The following is an 11,392-nucleotide window of genomic DNA, read 5'->3' as shown; positions in this document are numbered from 1 at the left end:
CTGTCATTCCACACCTGTCCTCCACCTGTCGCCGCGGTTTTCACTGCGGTGAGTCATTACCCGAGCCCTGTCCCGTGCCTCGTGAGGTTGACCTCATTTGAGGGGCAGCTTCTCTGCGCGTGTGTGTGTGTGTGTGTGTGTGTGTGTGTGTGTGTGTGTGTGTGTGTGTGTGTGTGTGTGTGTGTGTGTGTGTGTGTGTGTGTGTGTGTGTGTGTGTGTGTGTGTGTGTGTGTGTGTATATAGGCCGGCTTTCCGTCACACTCTGCCAGGTTGTCTATATCCACCCAGCATCTCTCCCGATTTGTTGTCTGCCAAGCCCTTGAATTTGTATGTGTGTGTTCCCTCGATGCAGACTGTAACCCGAAGGTCCGCGGTTCGATCCCAGCTCACCCCCCCGATCCGAATGCCGATGTGTCTTTGGGAAAGACACTTAACCCCTAAATTGCCAATGGCTCTTCCGTTAGCGTACGAGTGTGACGGGGGAAAAAAGCGCGGTAAACAGCAGCGTCTTATGAATGTATGTAAATATAGTCCGTTCACCGTCTAAAGGATTTTTTTTTTTTTTTTTTTAACCACGCGCAGACTATTATTACAATTTGGATTTCCAACTATGTGGCATATTATTAGCTGAGAACATCAAAGTGTGACTCTTCTTGCATTTATTTGTGCATTCTTCACATCACAAAAGACACAATTTTATAATGCTGTCTGCAAAAATGACCTGTGACTTCTCTGGCTCCCACTGGTGCAAAGCCTTGGGCCGTTCGGGTGACTAATGCCGATTGCAATTGGAAAGTTCAAAATCGTAAGACTCTCGGGGAGAAAATGCAAAATGATGAGTTATTGCTGATCTCTTGGTTCCACATTCTGCACCCAGGTCACTCGGATCATTCTCACAACAACTTCCTCCTTCCTTTCTCTCCAAGCTTTTGGACAGTCTTCCATTCCACATTGATTCTTGTCCAACTATCCATAATTTCAATTCTAATTAAAATAAATACCTTTTTAATCTTGCTTCTTATTGTCTATATACGCTCTGTTACTGTCTATTATTATTCAATGTTATTTCCCATGTGTCTTATACTGCATTTTTCTCTTGAATTGATGTTGATTCTATCATTAAACTTATGCTTTTTTTAAAAATCCATTCCTGCTTTCCTTTGCCAGGATTGCTAAGCACTTTTTCTCAACTTTGAAGAAAAAGAAATCTAACTTACTACGATTAAGGTCCATTTTGGGGCCACGGTCTTTTTTGTTTGTTTGTTTGTTTAGCTGCACATCTAGCTGCAGTTGTGTTCAGAGTCAAGTGGAAAAATAAACCACATGAAGCCGCAAGCAATATGTTATGATGGAAACATAGATATAGAATATCGCCACGGCTCCCGTGGCTAGTTTGGTTAAATATAACTGATGGTTTTAAAACTTTAAAGCAGCTATGGGCATGTCAGGGGCATTTCAAGGAACTTGGGGGGCCCCAGGCAAAAGGGACCTGGGGGCCTCAGTAGGGGGTTTTCAGACCATGGTGTCGTTGCAGTCTCCTGTGCGTAGTCGATCATAGAATTTAAAGTTTTTACAGAACAGTTGTTCCTCTGGGTACAAACAGGCATGTTTGTACCCAGTGGAACAAATCTTTGCTCAATTAAGAACCATCTGATCCCTCTTGCATCATGTGTACACAAACACACACACACTCCAATTTTGCGTGCGCGGAAAGCTGACAAAGCTTTTCACCGCCAGTGTGCGTGTCCACGACTTACAGCACCAGAGCGGCGGGATGTCTCACTGTGTGATAATCCCGTTAAGGAGCATATTACACCATTATGACAACATTGTCTTTTTCAACCTAAAGCTCTTCACTGAGAAATCGTGGCGTGTGGCAAAACGCTGCACCAGCTTCACAATCGACAGACGGTTCCGATTCAACGCCTCGGCGCGGGACGAGCAGGATGTGGCGCTGAAGTCGAATGCGCCTCACATGTTGCGGTCCTGCGACCGCGAGAGCCATCAGCCCTCACGCGCTGTGACCAAATTTCCCTCTCTCAAAATTTATACAGAGGGGACCCAGTAGGAAGAAAAAGCCCTGACAATTTAAGGAGGACTTTGAAAGTCGGGTCCAATTTCCCACTTCAGGTTTTTTTGGGGCACTTTTCTTCAATTGCAAATTTCAGTGATGCGCTGAAATAATTGAGGATAGTCGAGTCAGACGTTTTACAATGAACTGCGCATCCCCCCCTCAGAACCTCGTAACGGGTTCATTTGGATTCTGGATTAGCATGGATGAAGGAAACTGGGGATACATGGCCCAGAACTTTTGCCGACAACGACAGAGTCCGTATCTGCAGATCTTCTCAACTCTTTGGATGAAAGTTTTGCGCGTCTCTCTCTCTGAACTTGTCAACTCACTTTTATGCGCCGGAAATAAAGCGGAGCTACGTGCTGGTGCTTTAAGTTGTGTGGAGGTGCATTCTTAAAATCAATAGTCTTTATTCACCCTGAGAAGTAAAAGTAGCTGTAGTTTAGCGGATAAAGTAACTTGTTAACCAGTTAACCAGTGGAGATCATGTGTAGCTATACTATATTTTTTGGTCAATTATTTGTATACCAGTCTGAAAACTTTAAAACTATTTGAGAACTCCAACCTTTTTCTATACACCTAGCTTCCTTGCTGTGTGCAGAGCAGTTTTATCGATATTTATATCTTTTTTGCGCCCATTTGATGCTTTCTGGAGCTTTTCTGCACGGTGCCACTTTCTTTATTTGAAGAGGATTTGCTGAATGAAAACAAATTGTTCTATGGAAGTGCAAATTCATAGTTTTATGTTCATCTTGTTTACTGGCTGTCACTCTAACATAATGCGGGGGGGGGGGGGGGGGGGGGGGGGTATAGGCGGGAGGATAAAATTGTCTCTTCAACCTTTGTGCCAGGCTGAACATATCCATCTGCGTGGTATCAGTGTTGTAGGAAGGCCCCGTTCGCAGTGTTACAATGATAATGTAGTAATTGTGCATATTTTGGGCCAAAATTCGCCAGCCAGATGTCACCTCTCTCTGTAAGAACCCAATCTTATCCAGGCGCTCATTTCTATTACTTCCATCTCTTGTCAGTCATCTGTGCACTGCAGTGAAAAACAACGGAGAAAAAAAAGGACATTATAAGGGCACCTCAGAAAAATCTTAAGTGGAGAACGGGGACATAAAAACAAAGCCATAAAGATAAAACATAATGCCAACACTTTTGGCTCTGCTCCCGTATTTATGAGTAACAGATCGCGAAGCACACGAAAGGCTCGTTCCACTGTGAGCGAGCAATTCTCCTTTGACAGGATAATCCATCCACATGACAGGCGTGGCATACAAAGAAACTGACTTACTCAGCGTGGGGTTTTTTTTTTATTGCCTTGGGCCGGCAACAATAAGAGACCATTACATAAACGTCAAATTTTGTCAAACGTCCCCGCGCCACAGACGTTCGCCACGAGGCGGCTGGATTCACCAGTTGCTTGCAGCACATTCAGCATTCAATGAAGAAACGTCGCTGATTTGCAGTGGGATTTCTAATCCTTGCATTTTATTTTTTTTCCAGTGACGAGAACAAATACAAACATGACTAATTGTGTTGCAAAGTAGTTGTACAGTAGCCCATTTAGATTTTCTTTCGCAGTCATGAAGATCCCTTGATCCTTCGCTTTAACATTAATGTTCAGGAAATACCAGTCTCACAGCGATGGTGTTTAAAGATTGTGGTAGATTAGTTTAACTGATACATTAAAAGTGAACCGTTCCAAATTGAAGAACTTGGACCGTTTCAATCTCATCTCTGCTTCTTCTTCATGTCCGATTCTGATTCTTAGTTCATAACTGTGTTGAAATGAACATTTCAACCAATTAGTTATACTACTGAACTAATAGGGTAAAGCACCATGTAGGTATAGGAAGCATCTGATTAACAACCAAAATAGTTTACCCGTTTAAACTGACTGCTCACTACATATGCATCACATCACCACCGACATCCTCCTCCACGGTTCAAGATCTCATTAATTGGCACCATACTGTATATTTATTACACCGACGTTCTCCCACATGGAGCTTAAGCTCCCAAATGAATTACAGCAGTGTGTTAATGTTGCATCACTGCGCACAGGCGAAGCTCTGTGGGGGGGGACGAGGATGGGCATGATGCCATGGAGTGAAAGAAACATACATTTATTAAACAAATGGCAGGATGTGCGGAAAATATTGAGTCACAGACATTTTTTCACTTTCACCTTCCCAAAAAGCAAAACAGTGAAAACAGACTACAATATTAATTCTTTTTTTATTACAGAGTCTTGCAAAAGTAGAAAGAAATGTCACGTGCAGACACATCGCAACCACCACGTCTGTATAGTATAAATAGAAATGTGCAGCATGTATGACGGTCCCTGTGAAACAACTGGTAACTCTTTAAACATGTTATATGGGCACCCGACTAAAGCACAAGTGACAAAGCATATCAGTTCGATAACAAATACAAAAGGCAAACTTTCTCTCCTCCAACCAGAAAACATGACGGGGAGGTTCCTGGGACACTCCAATGTCAAATTAGAGTATAAAACCCTACTGGTTCAAAATGACCCTTCTCCAAATCAAAGAAAGACTTTGAACACTGAAGTCCACCATCACGCGATTGGGTTTGATCCGATTGGATTCGAATATAGTTTCATAAAACCAAGGACATTATTCTCTGAGTCAGTTGGGGCGCCGGAGGGAACATGACAATCAAAACGGATGTTTTCACAGTCGGCAGAGCTCTACGTTACTAGAGCTTGGAGATGGCGGTCAGCACGGAGCCGGTCAGGACGACGCAGGAGGCCGAGAAGAAGATGAAGCAGTTAGCTAACCCCTGAGGGAAAAACAGAAGTTCCATTTTAGCACTCAATATGGTCTTTTTCTCAAATTCCCCGTTTTAGTCTCATGAAATGATCAAAGCGTCTCCAGTGTCAAATTCATATTTAATGCAGTTATTGTGGAAACGGTCGAGCGTTTCTCTCCGTGGAAGACTATGGCTGTACATCTACTGAGCGGGCACCGTTTTTGTACAACTAGAAACTTGCACGGTACAAGGCCGTACATCTGCCGTCAGAGCTACTTTAATATATATATAAAAACCGATGGATGAGCACGTTTCCAGGAGATGAATGAACGCGCTCCGTGTTCCGATCCGTACCTTAATCTCCTTGAAGACCAGGGCCCCCCACAGCGCTGCCACCAGACCGTATCCCTGCAGAGGAGAAAGGAAACGAGGTGTCTATCGAGTGCAGGCCATCGAGTCTAATCTTATTTGCCTTTTTTCCGTTTCCACTTTGTAGGACTAGAAAAAGAAAAAAGGAAAAAAGGTCTCGCGAAAGGGGAAGTTTGAAGTAAACACATTCGACGCTGAACTCCAATCTTAAAGAGCCAAATGTGAGCAACTGAAGCACAACTGGGGAGGGGGGGGGGGGTTCTCCCCCTTCTGACATCTGACTTCAAGGAAGGAGGAAAAGACGGAGTGAAGCTCAGGCTACTTTGTTCTTCAATGTCTGTCACGCTTTTACGTACATGAAACAAGTCGCCGACCATACAGACCGCCTGTACCGCCGTAAGCGTTTTAGATGAGGCCTTTTCCTGAAGCCTTCTCTAACAAATTCATTTAATTGAGAGTTTAAACGTGTTTGACAGTCCTGTCAGGAGATGACGGGGGGGGGGGGGGGGGCGTGAAAAAGCGCGATGTGACTTAAGGAATGAGCAGTAGGCTGGAATTAGTTTCTCCCTCACGCGTGCAAGGATGACAATATATCGGTCCATCCGCCAAATGCCGAGTGTGGGGGCGAGACGTCCTAGCGGCCGATGGACAAATTGCATTTAAAACTGGTCCCCGGGGAATCACCGTCGATGAACTGGGTGACCCCCGTCACCTTTTGTTGACAGGGCGCATGACAACATACCACTAGTGTGGGTGGGGGGGGGGGGGAAACAGATCCATTTGCCTCGCTGCTCTGTTTGCATTAGGACATTGAGTGCCCGGAAAAAATGCTTGCTCCAGACAACTAATACTAAAGGCCTCTAAATTAGAAAACCCGTGGGGAAATGATCCTGCGTGCACGTTGCGCTCACTGTCAACACCGAGATGGATTTACTCACTGCGGTGACGATGGGAAAGGTGATGACTGCACTCAGGTAGGTATTAGCCAGGAACCAGCAGTACGTAGCCAGTGACCACATCAGTCCCGACAACAGACCTGAAGGGGAAACGGGAGATGACGGAATGTGCCTGTGCTCGAGTCAAACACACAAACAGAGGTCACCGTACAAGTGGAAGTTGGTTCATATGCTCAGTCAGACGGCAACGCGGGCTGGGGGCTGCTTCGCAAAACTGACGCGTGGATTCGGCCCGTTTTTAAAAAAAACTCATTATCCGTCAGTAGCTGTACAGTCAATAAGAACAGGTTGGTCCTCGCTTGTCCCCGAGCACTTGTGAATCTACACGTGCGTGGATGCGTTTGCAGCTTGGCAAAGGGAGCCGCACTGGTTTTTCCCTCAACAGCTGATTCGTCTAAGAGTCTCGGTGAGAGTCGAACTGAGGCTATTATCAGACGCTCCGGCTGCCCCCGTGGAAAATGGAGTTATTGCCAGGCCACTAAGTTTCTTTGGGGTTTTTTTTTAACTCTCCCCGCTCTACAGAGCAGATGCCAGTACAGAGACAGCAGCTTGGAGTTTTGGGCCCGACGGCAAATGGTGGTGTAATAGTTTTGTTTTTTCACGTTAACTATGAAGGGATTAGCACTCGTGGGCGGATTACAGCCTCGGTGTGAATGAATGAATGAATTCGTTCTCTTGTGTCATTTCTTTTATTTTTCCCTCCTTTCTTTCAGGCTGTACTGCGAATTATTACCATTCCTCTTTCCAGAAAGGAACTATAGCACAATTGCATTTTTCCATCTTTAATCATCACTGACAATCTTCATTTCATCAAGAAATGTCTGAATAAGTCTTATATACCTATTTTCCTTTAATACAAATTCAACAATTTGCAGAAATAAGCCAGTTCCGAGACATTTCTTCAAGATGAAGACAGATTTTTTTTTCTTCCTTTAAGCTAAAAGCCAGACTTTTTCTGTCCAAAATTAAGAAAATACCTAAAATAATTAATTGAAAAAGATAACACAAATATTTTTGCCTTTTCATTTTCAATAAATGACGACTCAAAAAAACAAAAACAAAAGAAAACGCGGTCATGCCACCAGCTCGAGGAAACCCTTACCTGGCAGGATGGCTCCGGAGTAAACTCTGGGTCTGTTTTTCATCGCAGCACAGTAGATGGCAAAGTACAGTGTGCTCGTGACGAAGATGCCCGAGCACTGAGCATGGACGTAGTCGAGGTCTGTGAGGAAGTTGCAGACGAGCGTTGACAGTTTTACATGATCCGGGTTCATCTCCGTGGAGGAGATCAGTCAACAAAGTGAACATTTTATTACAAAAAAAGATCAGCAAGACACTTTATTGTCAAGTTCCTCCAGCTCTCCCACTTACAGTGATTTTTAGAGAATTCTTCATAAAACCGGGTATTAAACTTAAGACCTCTGGAGGACCCACTTTTATTTATAGTCCAACACTATAGTCGGGACTGAAAGAGCATTAATCATCTTTTGACTGCATCTCCCACCCCCTCAATTCTTTTTCTTCAAGTTGGGTAGTAGTAGTGATAAGATTTAAAAAAGTAACTGAATCCATACCATAGTCACTGGCTCCATGGAACACGCTCTCCTGGCACATGGAACGGCTCTTAATGTAGAGAATGGGCGTGAAGGAGGAACCATACAGCAGGCCCGACAGGACAGCAAGCAGACTGCCGCTGATGAGGAGGACGAGGCACAGGACTGACGTTAGATCCACACCGACACAGTGTTCGATTTGTTGAGGTCATTCAAGCGTCATTCGCTAAGCTGATGGAAATGGATCGGCAAGATTCAACGTGCACGTTAAGTTGGCCGGCGTTTCTTTAGTTTTCATTTATTCAATGCTTTTTACAGTTTGCTTCATTTGTATTGTAATTTGAGCACCTTTTTTTCCCATAGTAAATTCTATTGCTGCAAACCATTTGCCAATGGTAGATTAATAAATTCCCTTAAAAGGGATAGTTCAGTGAATTTTAAGTGGGGATGTACAGTACGAGTTACTTATGCATAGTTATTTTGTTACCTCATGGAGATGGTGATCAGCGATGTCATTTAACGGAGTTTGGAGGAGAAGTGGAAGAAGCGACCGTCTGAGCCCCACTGTTGCCGAGGGTAATCACTCAAAAATGTGGCGGAAAAGACGTTTTTCGGCGGTCCCCTCTGCAACAGTGGCACCCAGACGTCCACTTCTCCTCCAAACTCCGTTAAATGACATCGCTGATCACCATCTCCACAAGGCGACATTAACTATGCATAAGTAACTCATACAACCCCACGTGAAAATAGGTGAACTATCCCTTTAAATCATTAAATGGTTTTAGTTACCAGCAGTAATAATAAAAGCCTTGCTATACGTCACCTTAACACATCATGTTACATTTTAAAATCAAATACCAGCCACATAGTGATATATATATATCAATATATATATATATATTCTTGTTCTAGCTCTGAGACAGAGGTGCACACTGCACTGACTGCAAATGAGTTGAGCTCACATGAACCGCCTGGTCTTTGGTCCAATGCGGTCAATCCAGAACTCGGAGGACCTCGGCGCGTAGCTGCCTGAAATTGTTCTCTGCGGACAGAAACAATCGACCCCAGCAATACTGAGTCACGCCGACTTTCACAACAAAGACACAATCAGAGTACGCTCAAGAATTGACCACCCCTCGCATTTTATTCGAGAGAATATCGATACAATTTTAATTGACCGGCAGCCTATCAATGTACTCACCCTGTCGAGAAGTAGAGGGATCGATTCTGTGATGGTATGCAGCTCCACATCTGCTTTCACAAAGAAAAAGATCAGCCCGCTGAAACAAACACAAAAGTCATATCCGTCATCCGAAAACAAAACGAGCCGCCGTATAATCACATTTGTCTCTGCTCTCGTAACGGCTACGGAGGAAACTGCAGTGGGGAGTGTGAGGTGGGAGACCGTTCACCTCAGCAGACACAAGCCGGCGCCGCAGTAATTTAATATTGGCCTGGGAACGTCCTGGGCAGTGATCCCAAACCAGCCGAATCTGTGAGATAGAGAGAGTCACGTCGTTTCCTTCGAGCACAGTGCCAAAATCTGGACCCCGACAATTGCCCTCAAACTCTAAATGCCCCTTTTTTCAAAAAGTTAACAGTTTATTTAGAAGTCGCCCAAAAGAAAAGAAACTTTTATTTTCCACGCTGCAGAGACGCCCCGTGGAACATTACTCTCGACTCACCTCGAACTGGCCCAGCCCATCAGCAAACTGGACGATCCCCAAATTAAAATCCCGAGGCCGAGGCCGATCGCCTTCACAATCGGAACAACCGCTATGTTTCCTGTGGACGACATGGACGGAGAACTTGGCGACGTGTCTCGTGTTTTATTTCCAAGTAGGTTTTCACGTACCAGGAATTTGCTTTACAAGTACAAGGGGAACAACAACAAAAAACTATACATGAGATACATAAAAATAGAAGTTTTATAAAAGTTTGTGCAGTATGGAAATATGTGCAATCTGTTACAACTGTGTGCAGGTTGTGCAGGAGAAATATGTAAATGCATTTCTTATCGCGCGACATTTAACCATTAGTGGAGACGGCAGTGACCTGCGATGCACAAGGAATTTTGGAACTTCAAATTGGTTTTCAAAGCAACTTGGGTGAAGGAGAAGCAGGATTTTAGTGCTGCAACATGCACTGAAGATTGTCAGCATATAGAACCCGTTTAGAATCCACAGGATGTTTAACTAACGAAGACGCTTTTGGCCCAAATGACGCCTGATTAAACATTTGGGGAGCTTTGTTGTCGGCTACCATCCTACGTGTCGGGCCACAAAGCCCCAGGACGTGGAGTCCACGCTCACATCCGGAGGAAATGTGAATAAAACGTGGCGCGACAGCTAGTGAAAAAGAAGCTGTACGAGCAAGTTATGCCGACACGTCGCCTCGTCAGAAGTGGCACACGCGCTGCACTTTGAAGCAGTGCGGTGTGAAGTACGGGGACACGCCGTCCGTGTAAATTGGTTTCACAGGGGTGAATCAACATTTTGAGATAGACGGCGGCGGCGGCAGCCGCAGCAGCGGACGGAGGCCGAGCTGTGATGCTTCGAGTCCCATCTGCTGCTGCCGCCGCCAGACGTTTCCAGATGGACACTCGAAGACTTGATCCTTTTTACGAAGGAGACCCAACTGCGCTCCAAACCAAAACTAACATCAGAGGCGGAAGTTTTTGCTTTTCATGACTCTTCACCTGTGGCCCAGATCGCACCTCCAACCATCGCTAATGGGTGGAACCTGGGCGACTCGAGCATCAAGTTTCCGACCATGGACACGACCCATATGGCCGCACAGTTGACCCACTGATAAAACATCCCTGCAAAACAGAGAAGAAAAAAAAAACAGGCAAGATTTTCGCATAAAGCTCCAAGAATTTCTACAGCTGAAGACATAGGAAAAATAATGCAGAGTCTGCGCGCAGTGTGCTTGCACCGTCGCCTGTCTCGATCCTCTTGATGGGAACAAAGTTGCTCCCGTACAGCAGCACGGCGACTGCATTTGCAGCGATCCCATACGCGAAGTGGGTCACGTTGGTCGAGTTGAAGGTGAAGTCAAACGATTCCAGTTTGCCAATCGCGGCGTTTTGTCCACCCCGGACAAGAACTTTTTAAAGACAAAACCAAAATCCAACATGGTAGATTACAGACAGCACAGGCCATGCATGCATTCATTCATTCATACATTCATTCATACATACATACACCAATTACAGTCGACGTACCATGTTCCTCGGGGTGTTCAGTGCTGTGGGAGATGACCACCACCAACAACGACGCAACCAATAAAAGCCAAGTTGGACATTTTGCTTGGAGCATGTTTAAAAACCAAAATCTCGGTTCTCCTCACGTGATGCAGCCACACTGTGCTTCTGTGACCACAGTGTTGAAACCAACCCTCTGAGGCCTCGTGTGTGTGTGTGTGTGTGAGAGAGAGAGAGTGTGTGAGAGAGCGAGTGTGTGAAGAGGGAACTCAGGTGCTGCCAATCATCTAATCTCTCTGATTCACAACGGCTGCACGAGGACGGAGACGCAAACTGAGAAACTCCTTCAGCCTGTGGGATGAAATAATCCCACAGTGATGTAATTAGTTGTAATTTTTTTAATATTTTATTATCACTTTGAGCTATCGAATTTTATTTAAAAAAAATATATATA

General features: G+C 44.8%; 1 protein-coding gene across 2 annotated transcripts; it reads right to left on the bottom strand.

The window, feature by feature from the left end:
- Positions 1 to 4,299: 4,299 nt before the first annotated feature.
- Positions 4,300 to 11,288, bottom strand: tmem144b (transmembrane protein 144b). Of its 2 annotated transcripts, XM_035650209.2 has the most exons (12): positions 10,960 to 11,284; positions 10,671 to 10,841; positions 10,432 to 10,554; positions 9,419 to 9,518; positions 9,146 to 9,226; positions 8,935 to 9,013; positions 8,696 to 8,775; positions 7,755 to 7,873; positions 7,283 to 7,402; positions 6,163 to 6,260; positions 5,210 to 5,263; positions 4,300 to 4,885 (listed from the first exon to the last, which is right to left on the bottom strand). In XM_035650209.2, the coding sequence occupies exons 1-12, from the start codon at positions 11,051 to 11,053 to the stop codon at positions 4,802 to 4,804; spliced, it is 1,203 nt and encodes a 400-aa protein (XP_035506102.2). In that variant the 5' UTR covers positions 11,054 to 11,284; the 3' UTR covers positions 4,300 to 4,801. The 2 variants fall into 2 exon arrangements, with proteins under 2 accessions (XP_035506102.2, XP_035506105.2); XM_035650212.2 differs by lacking the exon at positions 6,163 to 6,260 and having other exon boundaries at positions 10,960 to 11,288.
- Positions 11,289 to 11,392: the final 104 nt, after the last annotated feature.

This window comes from Scophthalmus maximus, chromosome 9, assembly GCF_022379125.1.
Source record: "Scophthalmus maximus strain ysfricsl-2021 chromosome 9, ASM2237912v1, whole genome shotgun sequence".
Classification (NCBI taxonomy): Eukaryota; Metazoa; Chordata; class Actinopteri; order Pleuronectiformes; family Scophthalmidae; genus Scophthalmus; species Scophthalmus maximus.
Note: the sequence above shows the minus strand (reverse complement) of the source record. Positions and strands in the feature narration are given on the sequence as shown.

Bases quoted from the DNA above. Each gene is read 5' to 3' on its own strand.
- tmem144b (XM_035650209.2), bottom strand. From the start codon at position 11,053: ATGCTCCAAGCAAAATGTCCAACTTGGCTTTTATTGGTTGCGTCGTTG. The intron at 10,555-10,670 runs GTGCAAGCACAC...TCTGTTTTGCAG, and splicing joins GAGGATCGAGACAGGCGACG to GGATGTTTTATCAGTGGGTC. The intron at 9,519-10,431 runs GTGAAGAGTCAT...TGTCGTCCACAG, and splicing joins AGGTGCGATCTGGGCCACAG to GAAACATAGCGGTTGTTCCG.